The sequence below is a fragment of the Drosophila willistoni genome (assembly GCF_018902025.1).
Source record: "Drosophila willistoni isolate 14030-0811.24 chromosome XR unlocalized genomic scaffold, UCI_dwil_1.1 Seg8, whole genome shotgun sequence".
Lineage (NCBI taxonomy): Eukaryota > Metazoa > Arthropoda > Insecta > Diptera > Drosophilidae > Drosophila > Drosophila willistoni.
This window is the reverse complement of record NW_025814059.1, coordinates 687,369-703,929: the sequence shown is the minus strand read 5'-3', so window position 1 is coordinate 703,929 and position 16,561 is coordinate 687,369. Positions and strand designations below refer to the sequence as shown.

At 36.6% G+C, this 16,561-nt stretch overlaps 1 protein-coding gene across 1 annotated transcript; it reads right to left on the bottom strand.

The window, feature by feature from the left end:
* Positions 1-14,314: 14,314 nt before the first annotated feature.
* On the bottom strand, positions 14,315-16,403 carry LOC6645767 (bestrophin-4). The gene is made up of 6 exons (XM_023177657.2): positions 16,283-16,403; positions 16,098-16,208; positions 15,292-16,039; positions 14,990-15,217; positions 14,640-14,928; positions 14,315-14,587 (listed from the first exon to the last, which is right to left on the bottom strand). Exons 1-6 carry the CDS (start codon positions 16,387-16,389, stop codon positions 14,373-14,375), a joined length of 1,698 nt encoding a protein of 565 aa, XP_023033425.2. The 5' UTR covers positions 16,390-16,403; the 3' UTR covers positions 14,315-14,372.
* Between the last annotated feature and the right edge of the window lie 158 nt (positions 16,404-16,561).

Here is a 16,561-nt window from a genome sequence, read left to right as displayed (position 1 = left end):
GTTGTAGTTATAGTTATGATGGCGTTGCTGTTGCTGTTGCCATTGCCAGCGAAGGGGTTTGCGGTTCTCTACTTGCTTCTGCTTGAGTTTGGGTTTGGGATTGGGATTGGCATTTTGGGAGGGGTAGGGTAGAGGGTTCGAGGCGGAAGGCGTCAAAACGTTAATGGATTTTTGGTTTTGTTTTTGAAAGGTGTCTGGTGGATGGAAAACGCTAGAGAGATGGGGGAATGCTACTTGCCGGTGTCAAGAGATGATGCCTGGCTGGGTGTTGACTGCCGAATAAAATTAGTTAAAACGTTTTGAAAAGCAGTTGAGAGAGGCTTATGAAAATGCAGTGAAAGTTTGCCTTATAATAATCACGCTCTCTTTCTTTTATAACTTTTGCTCCAAATCTATGAGAAAAGTGTAAGTTGGCTTTCAGTTTCAAGTTGAATTTTTAAATTTTCTAAAAGGGCATACGCAGTTAAATGAGCCTCTCATAATTTATTTCCAAGGCTTCACTTTTATGGGAGACCTAGAAGTTTAATCTATTTGTAAGAGATTTTTGAGACTTTGATAAACGAAAATAGATTTTAGTTTCATTTTAGCTAAGAAATAGTTTGCAAATGAATAATGAAGTAACAATTAGCCCAAAAAGGGCTTAGACAATTTACTAGTTCTTAAGAGTTTTAACAATCAAATTAATAACCCAAACAATATTAAGGAACAGGACTTCAAGTAATAAGCAAAGGCATCTACATAACTTTTAAAGCTATCAATATGAACTGCCATTGATAAGTGCAATGCAAATAAGGGGAATTGAAATGGAATTTGTCAAATATCATTGTTAATCTCTCCACAGTCTTACCTTTTGGCCAAGATTTGATTCATTTGGTTGCCATCTGCCATCCTATGCACATGTATGAATGTATATGTGAATCTACATAATGCATGACATTTGGTTTCAATAAATTCTTCACATTATTTGTAATATAGCTAAGCCAATGTTGGGTGTATTATAGAGCTATAAGCCCATAGGCCCACTACCACTCACACCCATAAGACCTTAGCTCATTAGCGTTTCATAAATTTGATTAAGACAATCCCATGGGCATTTGGTTGTTTGTTTACTTGCCTGTAGTAGTATGTATATGTAGATGCTTTGTACGTTTTGTTAGACAATTGTCGCAACCCTCGCTTGCTCGCTTGCTCGCTTTTCTCTTCATTCATCTCATCAGCATTTGGGCAAATTAGCAGCAGAAGCCACCACCACCAACAAACAGTAAAAGCAGAGCCAAACAAAATTTTTGCCCTTCTTCCATATTCACGTATACTTATATATATATATATATTGCCCACATATACTGAGACCGAGTCTGAGGGGTTGTGATATAAGAGGGGGCAGGGTTTTGGTTGCCTTAGACCTTATATTGTACACATGTATACCTAAGGTCTTTTACAATTTCGTCGCCACTTTAATTGGATTAATTTGCATTAATATTTATTAGAGGCAAATGCAAACGCAGACGTAGACTTAGACATCAGAGAGTGAACCAGTGAGTAAGTGAGTGAGTGAGTGAGAGTCGTCGTAGACCCTCTGGCCATTTAAGTGCCCAATTTTCATATCAAAAAGAAGACGAACTTCTCCTCCATAACATTTGCAATGCAGTAGAAGCAAACACAAAAAACTCAAAAAAAAACATGCATAGAAAAAAAACAAGAAAAAAAATTGTAGGGAAAGAGAAGAAGAAAAGCAGTAGCAAAAAGGAACGTGGCTAAAATGTGCACTTGGAACTTGGAACTGTCAAAGCAAATATGTCAAACATCGTTGTCCTGTGTGTCCTTTGCCTTTTCCCCCCACAGTATGCTGCTTCTGCTGCTGCTCTAGCTGCAGCAAATTTTTCTATTTGCTTTGCTTTCGAGCGCTGTTTACTCACATATATGTACATTATATATATATACATATATATATATAGTATATGTATAGGGATAGAAAGGGAGTGAGACATAGAAGGATGTGCGTCCCTGCATTTGTTTGTTAGCAAACATGTAAGTTGCCTTTGGCCGAGACCAAGACATCGCTTACTTCAATCATCTGGCACTTGGCTCTCCATCATTCTCTCTCTGTATACATATCTTCCTTTCTCCAACTGTCTCTATCTCTGTCTCTCTGGTCTAGGTCTTTTTGCTTTCTTTTATGTCTCCGACGAAAATCGAAAATCTATTTTACAATGCAAGAAAAAGTCCTTTCAACATCGTTGCTGCTACTGCCGCTGCTCCTGCGCTTTGTGCCCATTTTTATTTTTTGGCAAACACTTCATACTTTCTTTCTTTGGCCAAGGCCCCTATACCACCATCGTCTTGTTATCCTCACCGCTTTTGCCACTCTGCTTTGGCTGCTGCTGCTGCTGCTGCTGCTGTATTTGATTTCGCAAAGTGCGCGCACTGGAAATTTGATTTCGACGACTGCTTCTGGTACTGCTGCAGTAGTTGTAGAATGTCTGCCATGTGCCACCAATACATCCTGCTGTCAACTCGAATAGCAATCACAGACATACGAGGACGAGGACAAGAACGGGTATGGGAACGGGCAAAATAGAGATTGAGAGAATGAGAGATGGTGAACTTATCCATCCTTTTTATTCTTTTTTTGCTACTGCTCATCCATTGTCATATATGTATGTATGTTGTGGAGACGCCAGACGGAACATTGCTGGCAAATAGCTTTGACTCTGTCTGTGCTCGTTCCCTCTCTTAAGCTACAATTATCAACATTCAGTCTTCACTTTATGCCATTTGCTTGATCAAAAAAAAAAAAAAAAAGAGATAATAAAATTCTCACATTCTATATATTCAAATTAGTTGGCAATTTTCTTTTTCTCATTTAACGCCAATTTAGATAAATTGCCAAGACAAAAAATATGCAAAAATGAAATGTTTTTTCCTTTAACCCTAATAAGTATGCTATGGTATTTGTTTCTTTCATAAATGAAATTAAACGAAAACAATTTTGATATTGAATGCAAAAGAGAATTGCAATTAAGTTAATGTTGAAATTTATAGAATAAGTCTAGAATATATCCTGCAAATGGTTTTAACACGAGAGCTATAAAAACTTTTTATTGTTGGTCAAAATTATATTATTGCTAACGATTTGACTTCAGGCAGCATTTTCTTTGTCTAGTTGTAGTAACCTCCTATTTTGAGTATGCAGAGGGTAGAAGAGAGGTAGAAGCAAAGAAAAACAAAAAAAAAAAAATAAAATATTCGCGTTCCTTTTCTCAAGATTTCGCAGAATAAAATAAAAATAATTTATGGGTATTCAGAGCACTTGCAGTATTCATTGATTTGTTAATTGAAATTTATATATTATAGAATGTGTATAATAATTATGAACAAAACTTTCTCTGTTCAATTGCCGAATAGCCATTGCCTTTGCTTCTCTACCTCACTTTAACTGTAATTTCACAATTGACTTATAACTGAGCAGTAAATGAAGCATCCATCATTTTGCCATTTTAACGCAATCAGAGAAAGAGAGAAAGAGGGAAAGTGAGAAGGAGAGAGAGGAAAGTAACCTTTAAAATGGCAACCATTTCTCGCTCACTGGCTTGTTTTCTCCTTTTCTCTCTCTCTCTCTCTCTTTCACTGACCTTTTGCGAGCAATTAAGAATCTTTCTTATGCCTTGTTGAACTTTATATGGGGCCAAACGAAGCGAAAGCGCTGCATTAATAAGGCAAAACTCCTGTGCAACAACAACAGCTACAAAAAGAAAGAGATAGGGAGAGAAAGAGAGAGAGACAGCGAGAAAGCGAGAGAGAGTATAAAAAATACACAAATTGTAAAAGCAACAGCATCTGAAAGTGAAGCGAAACTCACTGCAAGCGCTAGCAAATCATCATTAATATTCTAAAAGATGCTGGGGCGAAGGTTTTTTTTAGCGAAATGCATAAAACTGTTTAACCCTGAGAGCGTGTGGTTTGTTTCGTTTCGGTTCTCTCCTCGTCCCCATCAAGCCCCTTCTACCCACATTTTCTAATACTACTTCCCTTTCTATCTTCAATTAATAATGAATGAAGGTGTTAAATTGTTGAAATCTGTGCAGTGCGGTGCAAAGTGGTGTGGTGTGGTGTGGTGTGGTGCGGTGTTGTGGCACCACCATTACCACCACCTACTTACATAACAACAAGACGACCTACATACTGTAGGAAACTGGCTGTTAGATAGAATCCAAGTAAGAGTGCGAGAGAGGCAGAGAGAGAGAGAGACAGAGCAAGGTAGATGTAAGAGGGAAATGCAAGGGCTAATTAATGAAAATGCTTTGAAATAATTATGCATAATTTTTTAGTATATACATTGAGCAGTTTATGGCTGAGTTATTACAACAGCTGCTGCTGTTGCTGCTGCTGTGAAAGTAATTAACATAGCCAGGAGGCATAGTGATGCGGGCAAGGAAGATAGACACAAACACACACACACACTCACTCACATACACACAGGGGGAGGTGCTATACATTGAGTACGTAGATAGTATATGTACTTATATATGTGGGTATCTAATATGTATGTTAAAATATATGCCAAAAGTCAATTGTAGCTTAAATATCTTCATATAAACTTTTTGATCTTTTGATTAAATTATATTGATTTTATGACAATAAATTAAAATATTATTATTATTTCTTTTTGTTTGCATCACAAACTATGTAATTTCAATTTAATTAGCCTTTAAAAATTCAATAAATTTAGTTAAATTCATATAAATTAGTTTTGCTCTTCATTTAATAAAAAAAAAAAACTGTTAAAGTCAGGGGAAATGAGGGAAATTTGCTCCCAAAAGTATGCATTAAGCCGACCATTTCGCAGTCCTAGATCCGCCCATGTTAAAGTTCACTATACACATTGATTTAAATCATAAATTCTTTAAACAATTAGATTTCCAATTTGCATTATGTCTGAAATAATAAAATATAAGTTTTACACTTGTTGATTCTTAAAAAAATAAACTATTAAATATTATTAAATTAAAAGCAAACTATTAAAATAAGTTAAAACTCTTAAAAAAATTTCTAAACATAATTTTTTCTAAATAAATCTTAATATTTTTGGATAACTTTACATTTACGTTGGAAGAAAAAATATGAAAATTTTAAGATTTCCAAAATGATAAACTGATTCATGTTTCCCTAGACTGATATGTATGCATATCTAATAGATCATTGATCCGTGTTTCATCTAAACCAAGTGCTTGGAAGCTGCAGTCAGTCAGTCAGTCAGTCAATGTGTGCTTGAAAGTTTTTCCCCGTTGGCTCAACATTCTCGGGTTGGTGGTGGGGAATGCGATTTATAACTGTATGTTGGTATTGGTGAAACTTATGAAAAGTGGTGAAGCATTTGACGCTTTGTTGTCATTTTTACTTGGTAAGCTTGAGAAATTTTGAAATGCCAAAACAAAAAGGAACTTTTCGTGGGCCATGAAACAAGAAGCTTGACAACTAGATTTCAAAGTAAACAAATGAAGGACAGAACAACGCACATCACACCATGCCATTGATAAACTCGTGTGTGTGTGTGTGGGTTCATATATGTATGTATGAATGTTCTTCTTCGTTTTAGGTATGTATGTATGTATGTATGTATGGTATGGTAGGTATCTCTCCTCTTGCATTGCACAACATGTTTTCCATTTCGAGTGTAAACAAAATTCTAATACGTAGAACATATTGCTGGAAAATTGCTTTCCTTTCGGCATTCAACAGTGGCAGAAGAAGCAACAACAACAACAGCAACGGGCACCCAAGGAGCAAAACCAAAAAGCATTGTTAACCAACAGTAACAACAACAACAACAATAACAACAACAACGCAACATGAACAGCTATAGCGAATGCCAGAAAGAGACAGAGAGGGAGAGAGAGAAAGAAACGTAGGAAGAAAACGTCAAACTTTTGATGTTGCAATTTGTAATTCAAGCAGAAAACGAAGCGAGCAAATTTTTTTTTTACTCCCACCATCCTCCCTCCTTTTCTCACGGCAGCATATACATACATACATATATGTCTATGGGTGTATGTGTGAATGGATGAATGCTTCTCTTTTTTTTTGTCCCTACTACTTCTTCGCCTCCTTTTTTGGGTTTGTGTGTGTGTAGAGCTTCTGAGAGTGAGAGTATGTTTGAATGTATGCATGAATAGGGTGGGGAGGGGGGTGAGGTGAAGCCACGCTGTGTGAGAGAATTTTGTGACGAGACTTAAGCCGACTTCAATAAACGCAAAAACGGAGTAAAATAACGACGACTGAACTACCTATACACACTTACACACACACACACACACACAGATGCAGCAAATACCGTTAATTGGTCTTGGTGACCCCGACGATGGCCATTCAACTAGATAAAGCTGGGCTTAAATCCACGCGAAGCAAAATCATCTATGAACGAGACAAGTTCCAATGACATTTCGCAAAAATCTTCAAAATGTTTTCATTATTTAGCTAAAGATGTTCTTTAACCATTCTACAACAACAACAATTTGATGGTTAATTGCTAGCATTTTCCTGCATGATCTTAGAGTATTTATGTCTGAATCAATATCTGTTACCAAGCAAACGGCAAACTCTTGAAGAAGGTCTTGCAATTATTTCCGAAAATCTTATTGCAAGTTTTTTTTTTCTGACCATGGCGCGGCGGCAAACGTTGTGAAAAGTTCCCACATACCCAAAAATAACAAGAACGTTGTGGAAAGAAGAACTTTCGTCTGAATTTCGCGCCATTCACATTTTTCGTTTATTTTTCTTTTCTTGCCGTTCTCGGCGTTCGGCCCATTGTGTGGGCCATAAGAAAAGCAAAAACCTCCATAAGCAAAAAGTTTTGGAAGCTTGAAATATTGTTAAGCGTGGCCCGCAAAATCGAGCGCAAATGAACACCCAAATACATACACACACACATAAACACACACAGAAAGAGAGAGAAAAAGCCAAAGGAAGATATGGTGAATGGAGCAGAAGCAAGGAAAGGAGGGGAAAAGCCGCCAATGCCGCCACAGCTGGCAGTTAAAATGTTTTTGAAGTTTTCGATTTTATGTCCTAATCCTTGGTTCGGTACTTGTTGTTAAGAAGAGTCGTCGACCAAGACCCAACTAATGTCCCTAAGCTAAGCACTTGAGTGAGTAAGTAAGTAGAAGGGCCGAGACTTTTTACTTCAAAATTCCGAAAGAGGGGATTATGATTGTTATTTATTCCTACCGTCCCTCTCTCTCTCTCTGTCTCTTTATGTGTGTATTAGTCTGTGTGTGTGTGTGTGTGTATAGTCGCGCCCCTATCATTAGGCTATGCTGTTAATTGTCTAAAGATTAAGATCGTTTTTTCTTCATCTTCTCTTCTCTTTTTTTTGCCTTACCGGTTTATTTACTTAGGCTCAAAACGGCAGAAAAGAATCAAAAGTAGAAGGAGCAGAGAACCCGCCGCCGCCGCCTTGATCAATGACTTTACGCTTCAATGAAATTGTAAAAGAGAGGAAAATTGTACGTTGAGAGCAGCTGTCACCCCTTTGGGCCCCTGTCTTTTCATTCTTTTTTTTTTTTTTTAATTTTCTTCTATTCATTGCCAATTTAAGTGCGATATAAATAATTTGGCAGGGAGACGCCGTCCATCAGGTAGTAGCTTGCTGACTTTGATGGAACATTGCCATAAAACTGATCAATTTGCTAGGGTTGAGTTCGTTTCATTCTAGAGGGTATATCGCTTAGGGGTAGGTAGGCTACCTCACTTATTCACTCTCTAACGATAGGGTTTAATTGATTATGCACAAATTCTTTTTTACATTTTTTGTTTTGTTTTATTTTCATATGGGGTAGATTTCGGTTTGTGGTAGAGTATAAATGAAAACAAGAACTCTTTAAACCGGTATGATCAAGTACCTTGGGCGGAGAGATGGTTAAAAAACAACAATAGTTGGAAAAAAATGGTTACATTATGCGCATGATTAATTTTTGAATATATTCATGATATTCATAGGAGAGAAGTTTGGCCTGATGCTGGCGATAATAGCTCACTAACAAAATGGCCGACTTATCGAAATGCAATGTTTCATAACAAAGTTATTTCAAATGAAATTTTCTTTCTAGCAATTATTGACACATTTACCAGAAAACGATAACGAACAACCAACCAACCAAACAAACACACAACAAATATTCCAAGTTTTGTGCTCTTGTTTAGTTGGAAAACTTTTGTTACGACTGTAAAATGCCCTGTTAAAGAAAAATCATCTGTAATGAGCATTTCATGAGACTTTTTTTCTCTATTTAAAGTTTCTTTATATTTTGTAATGAAACTAACTTTAGATTATTGCATAGTCAGATAGATTAAAGTTAAAGATATCTACATATAGACTAGACCAATCAGATTCGAAATGTTGGAAGACTTACTAATTGATGCTTTAATGTATATCTTATACTATTCGATTCGATCCTTTTTTTTAAGCTATACAGGGTATAATAAAATCATATAAAAAACCAATCAAAGTTTCAAAACAGACTTGAACAGGTGTTTTACCACCCGCTACCACACAGCCTCTCCCCCCTCTACCAAACCCCAAACCCAATCCACAAAGTCTTTTGGTACTTTTTGGACCATTCAAGCCGAAAACACGCACAACTTTTAGCTACTTGTAATTAGCTTTTCTTGTTCGATTCGTTGGCATTCTCGGCGACCCATAGCTTCGCGGCGCTCTTCTTCAACCAAAACCCATACCAACTGTGAACCTTTTGGCTTCCTTCTCGGTTGTTGTTGTTGCGGCTGCTGCTGCTACTGCTACTGCTACTGCTGCTATTGCGTGTTGAAGATTTAACTTTTTGATTGAGAAAACATCATTAACGCACGTAAAATGGCCAACTATTTCTAAGTATGCTGTGTGTAGGTTAAAAAGTTTTTCGGTTTCTCGGTTTTTCGGTTTTTCTAGATGCTAAAAATCAAATATAGTAGCAAAAACCCGTAGCTGGAAGGAGACCAGCGAAATGTGGTAAAAGTTTCTAATCACATTTACCGCAATTACTAACAAGGTTTTTTGTTCCTTCCATAGAGAGCTAAAGAGAGAGAGAGAAAAGAAGGGAGTGGGAGGACGAGGAGGAAGAGGAGTTGTAGAGCAATGGGAAGATCCTTGTATGTATGGGGGGAGGGGATTGGTGGTTGGTGGGGATGTAGAACTGATTGTTGTATGCTCCTCTTCTTCAAGTACTACAAAGTAAATTAAATAATTTAATTAATTATGAAATTTTCGCTTTCATTTGGCCAAAGATGCTCGGCAAAAAGATGAACAAGATGAAGAAGTAGCAACGGCAATCAAGATGGTATTTATACCTAATGAGATTTTGGTATGGAAACGAAATGTTACCGTTCTGTGGATTTGGATTTTTGGGGCTGGCTAGCTGGCGGAGGGGAGAGCGGACAACAAATTGATAAAAATCTCAAAAGAAATTGTTGTGGCAAATTTCACTGTTTATGAATTTTTGACTAAGTGAGGCATAAAATGCTTGACACAAATACAAAGAAAACGAGAGAAAAAAAACAAACCCAAGCCCCTAATCTATTTGGCACAAGTCCATAAAATATTTATATTGAATCGATTCCATATCACATCAGACTATGCCACCTGCTGCAACCTCATGCAACTTAGCTTGCTTATTCATTCATCTAAAGAACATTTTATACCAAAACATGTTTCCCCTCTTTTACCACTACGGTTTATAGTTTTCCACTTTCTTAACAAAAGAGAGAGAGAGAGAGATAGATAGAGAGAAAACTATTGTAAAACTCTTTTACTTTTTAGTAGTTTTGATCCCTCACTCGTTTTAGGTTACTTTCAGTTTCTCCATTCAATGTTTGGTCTGGTCGTTTTTTTTTTGTTTTTGGAAGAAGGAGGAATTTTAATATTAAGCTAAGCTTTTGTTTTGGTTTTCGTTCCCCGCGACCGTGCTCAAATTTTCTTGGCTTTTGGCAAAGAAGGAAAGTTTTACTCTGTATCTGCAGCCAAAATAGTTGCAGGACTATTTCTTCATCAATTTTATTGGTAATACTTAAGGACGGAAAAACTTTTGCCCACATTACACGAGTGTGGAGTGAAAGAAACGTTTAGAAAAAAAGAAAAAAAAAAAAACAAACGCTAAAACCAAAAACGAGAAATGAAAAGGATTCAAAGTTTTCTCTCGCTCTCTATTTCGACTAGTTATGCGTGTGTGTTTGTTTGTGTGTGTGTTGGATATGTGGCTTTTCAGTAGTTATGTCGTTTACTGCTTCAAGGAATTTTCAGAAACAATTTTTATGTGTTTTGAATGAGGAACTAATAAAGTGAATTTTATGTGCTCGGCTTAATTGTAATTACTTTGGTCTCTGTCATTCCCAACAATTGAGTGTAAAAAGTTGCCAACTTGTAATTATCACTTACAACACGAACTTTTACCCCAACACTTTGATACACACACACAGAGAGGCTCTGCCAAGGCTCGCCCCCACACACACACACACACACACAGACTCACATGGAGCTTAATTAATAGACATGACATGAAACGCTTCTCATACTCTTTTCTCCTTCTCCATGACGGGGCACAATTCTGGCCACAATAATAATTTACATTTTAAGCCAATTTGAAAATGTAGCAAGAACAAAATACAAAAAAGAAAAACAAAAACAAAATGCAAAAAAAAAAAATACACAAAAAAATGTTTCCATTTTCACAGTTAAATAAAAATTAATTACAACAATTTATCGCCGTCGTCGTCGCAGCAGCCACAAAAAATGTATACAAAAGGCATAAACCAAAAAGGCAACGACTTTTTTATATCCTTTACAAAGTTTCAGTTATAGTTATTGCATTATAATTCCACAACATGTTCACACTTTTAGTCTTTAAGTTGAATAATCAAATCAAATATCAAATTTTATCTATTGAAATTATTTTTCTTTTTACTTCATTTAGATTTTTGAGTCTATTCAAACTACTTGAACTCCTGAATTCTTTTGAAATCAATCAAACCAATTGGGTCCATCATTGAAAATTCTTTACCAAAGCTAAAAGTATTTTTTATTAAATAATCCAGTTTAATTCCAGATTACCCTTTGCTAACCATGAAAGGTTTACCGGCGGGAACTAGGAAAGCGAACGACCAAAAAAAAAAGAGCAAAAAAAACGTAAAAAATAAAAGTCAAAAAAACAAAACGTTACGAATTACAAGGCATACAAACCCCCAGGACAACTGTCCAACTGACTGTGCTCCCCTCCAACGCCTTCTTGCCTATTCCCGCCCCATCCATCATTCCAGCCCTCGTAATGTGCGGCTTGTTGTTGTTAAATGTCGGCTAAAACGCAAATGTTAAACCCTTTCGTTAATGCAAAATAATTGCTATGGTTCGTGGTCCGAGTTTCGAGTAAAAAAGCAGCAAAAAAAAAAAAGTTAAAAGCAACTGAAAATTTCTGTATATATATATACTTATTTTTTTTGTGTCTTCTTCGGGTTAAAATTGGAGCAACGGAAAATGTTGGCAAGAGGTGGTCGATGTGGCGGAGGTGAGGGGCGTGTGCCAAGGAGTTCCGTTTCATTTAGTTTTCAGTTTCCACCTAATTTAGCCAATTGGGTAAAAGTGCTTTGTCATAATCAGCCCGGGAGCAAGGTTCGCATATCTAATGAACGAATGAATGAATGAGTGAGTGAGTGAGTAAGAGAGAGAGAGAGAGAGCCTGAATGAATGAATGAATGCGAGCGAGGAGTGTAGGAAGAGAGGAGCCCATAAAACAAACTTTTCATGGATTCGGTTTGCTTTTTCACTTTTTTTTTGTCATCGTTTTTTTTTTTTTGTTTCCTTTTTTGTTTTGTTTCCTCTTTTCCTTTTCCTCCGCTGCTGGGCACATATTTATCGAGTTGCTAATAGGCTGTCACATAATTAGCCAACAAAATCGGCTACACAGAATAAAACGAAAGGGCCAACATCAACAACAACAACAACAACAGCAACAAGAGCAAACCAAAACAAAAAAGGTAAAAACCAGAGAGAAATGAAAACTGAAAGGACATTAGCATTAGCCGTAGATAAAAGTCAAAGATGTTAACGATAATGTCTCAAAGAGAGACAGAAAACGAAAGCGAAGCACAATGAGAATAGAGCGAGAGAGCGAGTGAGAGAGAGTGAGTGAGTAAACCTAATGCGTTTGCCATCAGGATGAGGTGGAAAATTTTTGGGTATAAGGCAAAAGGAGTATGCTACTGATGGGGTTAAAGATTTTTTGGTCTGCTTCGGGACATGTAAATGGGTTTTGGCAATGATTTATCTTGGGTATAGAGATTAAGAGTGACGAATGAGTATTCAAGTTAAGCAAATGGGGAGAGAGGATAGAGGCAAATGGAAGCAATAGTCTATCAAAGGTACTTGCAATAGTTCTTTATCTCTCACTATTTCTGTCTCTTTGGATTTATAAAAGCAATTGGCAAGTTCATCACTTAAAAAAAAAGATATTAACTTTTTGTAATCGATTTGAAGTTGCCTCTCAAAAAAAACAGAAATGTAATAGAAACCAAAATTGAAGCAAATCACTTATGCCAATAGATGACGAGCAGAAGAAACGATCGGAAGGACCTTAATAAAAGTGCTTTAAGTATGTCTTCAACAAAGTTTTTGAAAAAAAAGGTCAGGCCAGGATAACGAATGAAGAAGATTTTGCAGCTATTTCCATTTTGTCTGATTTAGCTTAATCCTTATCTTTACCTGAAAAAGAGACGCCCTTTGCCAAATAATTGCAATTAATTATCGTAAAAAAAGGAAATGTTGAGCAATTAATATTGAGATCATTATATCTATTCACATGACCTTTATGGTTTCGATTTCCTGTTCTGATTTTAACACTTTCCACATGGCAATTAATTTTGATGGTTTAGGCAGTTCGCTTGTTGCTTGCCCCTGTCCCTCTGACTTTGTCTCTACCTTCTTCATTCTAACCTACCCTAGAAAAATGAAAGGTTACACATTTAATTTGCCAAAACGTGGAAAAAAAAAGATTGCACAGGGGGAAAAAATGACTTTACAAAAATGGTGTGAAAAATCTCACCCTCCCCCCCTTCTACCCATGCGCACTTCCTTTTTGTGGACTATCCGCTGGCAAACAGAACTTTGCAATTAACAATGCAGAACAGCTGCAATCAGACAATCTATATATATATATATATATATACATACGTACACATGTATAGATGTATATTGGATATACGATACGACAAGCGATGATTATTGTTTCAACGCCTCAATAATTCTGACAATTTTTTAAAAAACGCTTGCAAAAACATATACAATCCGGACATGGACACAGATGGACAAATATTTGTTGCCATTGGACAAATGTTGCAGAATGGGTACATCCATACATACCAGAGAGAGAGAAAGTACGAGTAAGAGTAAGAGAACCGGAATGCGAATGGGAATGTAAGTTGACCATGGCGATGATGGCCATGATGTCGAATGATGGCCAGTGCTAATTGCCAATTATGGACAAATGCGTCCGAGCGCGAAATTAAATTAACCCCTTACCCCAAAATGGTTTATGTATTTTTTATTTTGTTGTTTTACGTTTCGTTCTATAAACGACTTTTTTTTTCTTTCTCTCTCACTCTCTCGTTTTTCCTGCTGACCTCCCCATAGCAATTCCAGCAATTGGAGTATGCATTTATGTTGCCAAGTGGCCACCACCGCGTCATCAATCAGTGAAAAGGAGATCAAACAGAAACAGGAAGGAGGAGGTGGGGAGGTATGAGTCGACCAAAACGCAACTACTCAAATATATGCAGCAACAACAACAACAACAATATATAAAAAAATATTGAATATTTATATGCCTTTCGTTGCAATCAAATGGAAAGCAGAATTTCAGGCTCTAGGCTCAATGCCCCAGGAATACCCTATAAATGTTCAGTGCTCTCTTTTTTTTTCTTGTTATTTATCCAAAGGACACAATCAACAGTTCAAGCGTGCCATAATTCTGTTTGCACATAAAGTTAAAAATTTATTGCATGGGTTTAAGGACTATTCAAGAATCGTTTTGGGTCTCAGAAAAACGCTTTCACAGGATCCTGAAACAATTGAAACAACTTTCGTTTGTCAAAGGGTAGCGCAAGCAGCACAAGTCTCTTTCATTGAACTGAATTTAAAACAAAAACTATGATTTTTTATTATATTTATTAATAACATTGAATATCGTGTAGTCCAATTATATATAAAAATTGAGTGAAATCGCATAATGAGTTAAGCGCGCTGCTGAACTGATTGGAAACACAAATAAAAATTAAACAATTTCGAAAAGATTACCTACGCTTTTTTTATTTAAAATTTTATTTGATTTAAGCCATTATTAAATATGCGATTCCCCAGAGTTTTCTTCTACCATTTCATCGAGCTCATCTTGCTCGTCGTGTGTACTCAAAAGCGAAGGAGGACGTAATATGGTGACGGTATAACCACCAGACGGAGAAGTACGGGTATGGGTGCTACGCATATTTAAGAAACGTGAACGCATTCGTGCCCTACGTTCACGATGACGCTGCTCAATGAGCTCATCAAAATTCACTGTGAACGAAGAAGAATGAGACTCCTCCCGATTTTTGTGATCTACACTTACTATTCGAATGTTTGGGACGCACTTCAGAATCTGAATTTTCACCCGGCACTCGTAACTTGGATCTATCTTCACTACCAAGTTGCTCAGCTTGTGGTTCACGAACCAAATTGACACGAGAATTTTCCGTGCCCAATTTACGATTCTGATAAAGTTTTTGCTCTGAACTGGAGACTTGTAAACTGGATAATTCAAAACTTTGGGACGATGATAAGGTATGTTTGCTCAAGACATGAATAAGAAAATTATCACTGCTAATATTGGATGCAGTCGAATGGCTTCCATGTAGTTTCTGAGTGAGGAATCGAAATAATATTATGATTGGACGATCTCTCGTTTTTTTTCTTTTTTACCTTGGAGTCTTTATCTAGCATTCCCGATGAACTAGTCGGTTTAGGTAAATCCAATTTGGCCGTCGACGCCTCTGGTGGAGCTTGTCGTTGCGATTCATCGGCATAGGGCAATTCATTTGGAAATACTTCATCCCAATATTGATCCTTGAGCAATTCAGGATGCTCTTGATGCATTTCATCCACAATTAAATACGATGTTGTCAAATTACGATCAATCATCCAATTTAACTAGGACACAATTGAAGACCATTAATGATGGAAAATTATTTATAAGTATATGTTTTTTATCTTTTATAGCTAACCTCAAAATCATCATCATCTTCACCAAATGGATTGATAAGAGATTCGGCAACTTTCAACCATCCCATGAAGAAGAAAAATTGCAATATGGTTAGAAATGGAAAATATTGATTCACATGATTTGACACTTGGCATTCATTATTAATTGTCCATTGTTGACCAATTATACTAAACACAAAGAACGTATAGACGGCCAATGTGACAACTTGTGTATAGACCAATGGCACACTAACCCAATCGTAATACAATAGAAATCCACAAAATCCTCGAAACCTATTCAATTCATCAATTATTGTTTTTACAGCAAAATCATCACGTATTTTGTTTTCACGCCTGGCACGTATCACAATACTAGCAGCCCATACAATGGGCATCCAATGTTTGGGATAATGCGGAAATGCTGTATCTAATACCTCAATTATGGCCTTCTCGCTCTCAAGCAAAAGACCAGCCTCCATGATCTGAGTGTAAGTGGGGAAACGTTTCTTCACCTGCGGCGATATCATTGTGAATACAATCACCTGACACAGGCACACATAGCGCATAACAGTCCGACGCATGGCACGTGCTCGATCATCAAAACCCATAATATATGAACTGATCAGTATGGCTATAGTATCTGGCCATGGTATGCAAGTGTATTGCTCCCACCAACGATTCATCACGATGGTCACATAGAAACCCAAAACAAATGCCAGAGGTATCATACTGCCATGTTTGCAGCAATAATACACAATCATCTCAAATATCCTTTAAAACAAAACACAAAAAACACAATGCAAAAATAATGAATCAATCGCAAATTTACCTTTGCGTACTCTCATTCATCAATAGACGATAGATCAGAGCCAATAGAATATACAATATTAGATAGATAACTAAATCCACCCAGACCAGTTTATAAATGCTGCCACGCCATCTGTTCTTCGAAGGGGAGGTGAAGGAGAACACTTTTTAATAACACTAATCAAATCCATAAAAATTTTACTTTACCGAAATAGCAAACGAAGAAAATTGCTTATACGTCGCGAAGTATTCACTTGGGCTGTATAGGTCACAGTCATAATAAAGCAATTTGATTCAATAAATGAATTAGTCATTTATCAGTTGAAATTAACTATTAATAAGATGGCCTACTTGTTGAGAAAGTATAATATTAATTAAGACAGTGTGACCAAGTCTGTGTAAAGAAATAACACAAAATACTTTAAAGAAGTCACCATGGCGTATGAGTAACATTTTGCCAGCAACTTTATTTGGAACTTAATAGAA

Excerpts from the sequence above, each read along its gene's own strand:
- LOC6645767 (XM_023177657.2), bottom strand. The coding sequence starts at position 16,389 with ATGACTAATTCATTTATTGAATCAAATTGCTTTATTATGACTGTGACC. Across the intron at positions 15,218-15,291 it reads AAGATGATGATGATTTTGAG|TTAAATTGGATGATTGATCG; the intron begins GTTAGCTATAAA and ends ATTGTGTCCTAG. Across the intron at positions 14,929-14,989 it reads TGCTAGATAAAGACTCCAAG|AAACTACATGGAAGCCATTC; the intron begins GTAAAAAAGAAA and ends TTCCTCACTCAG.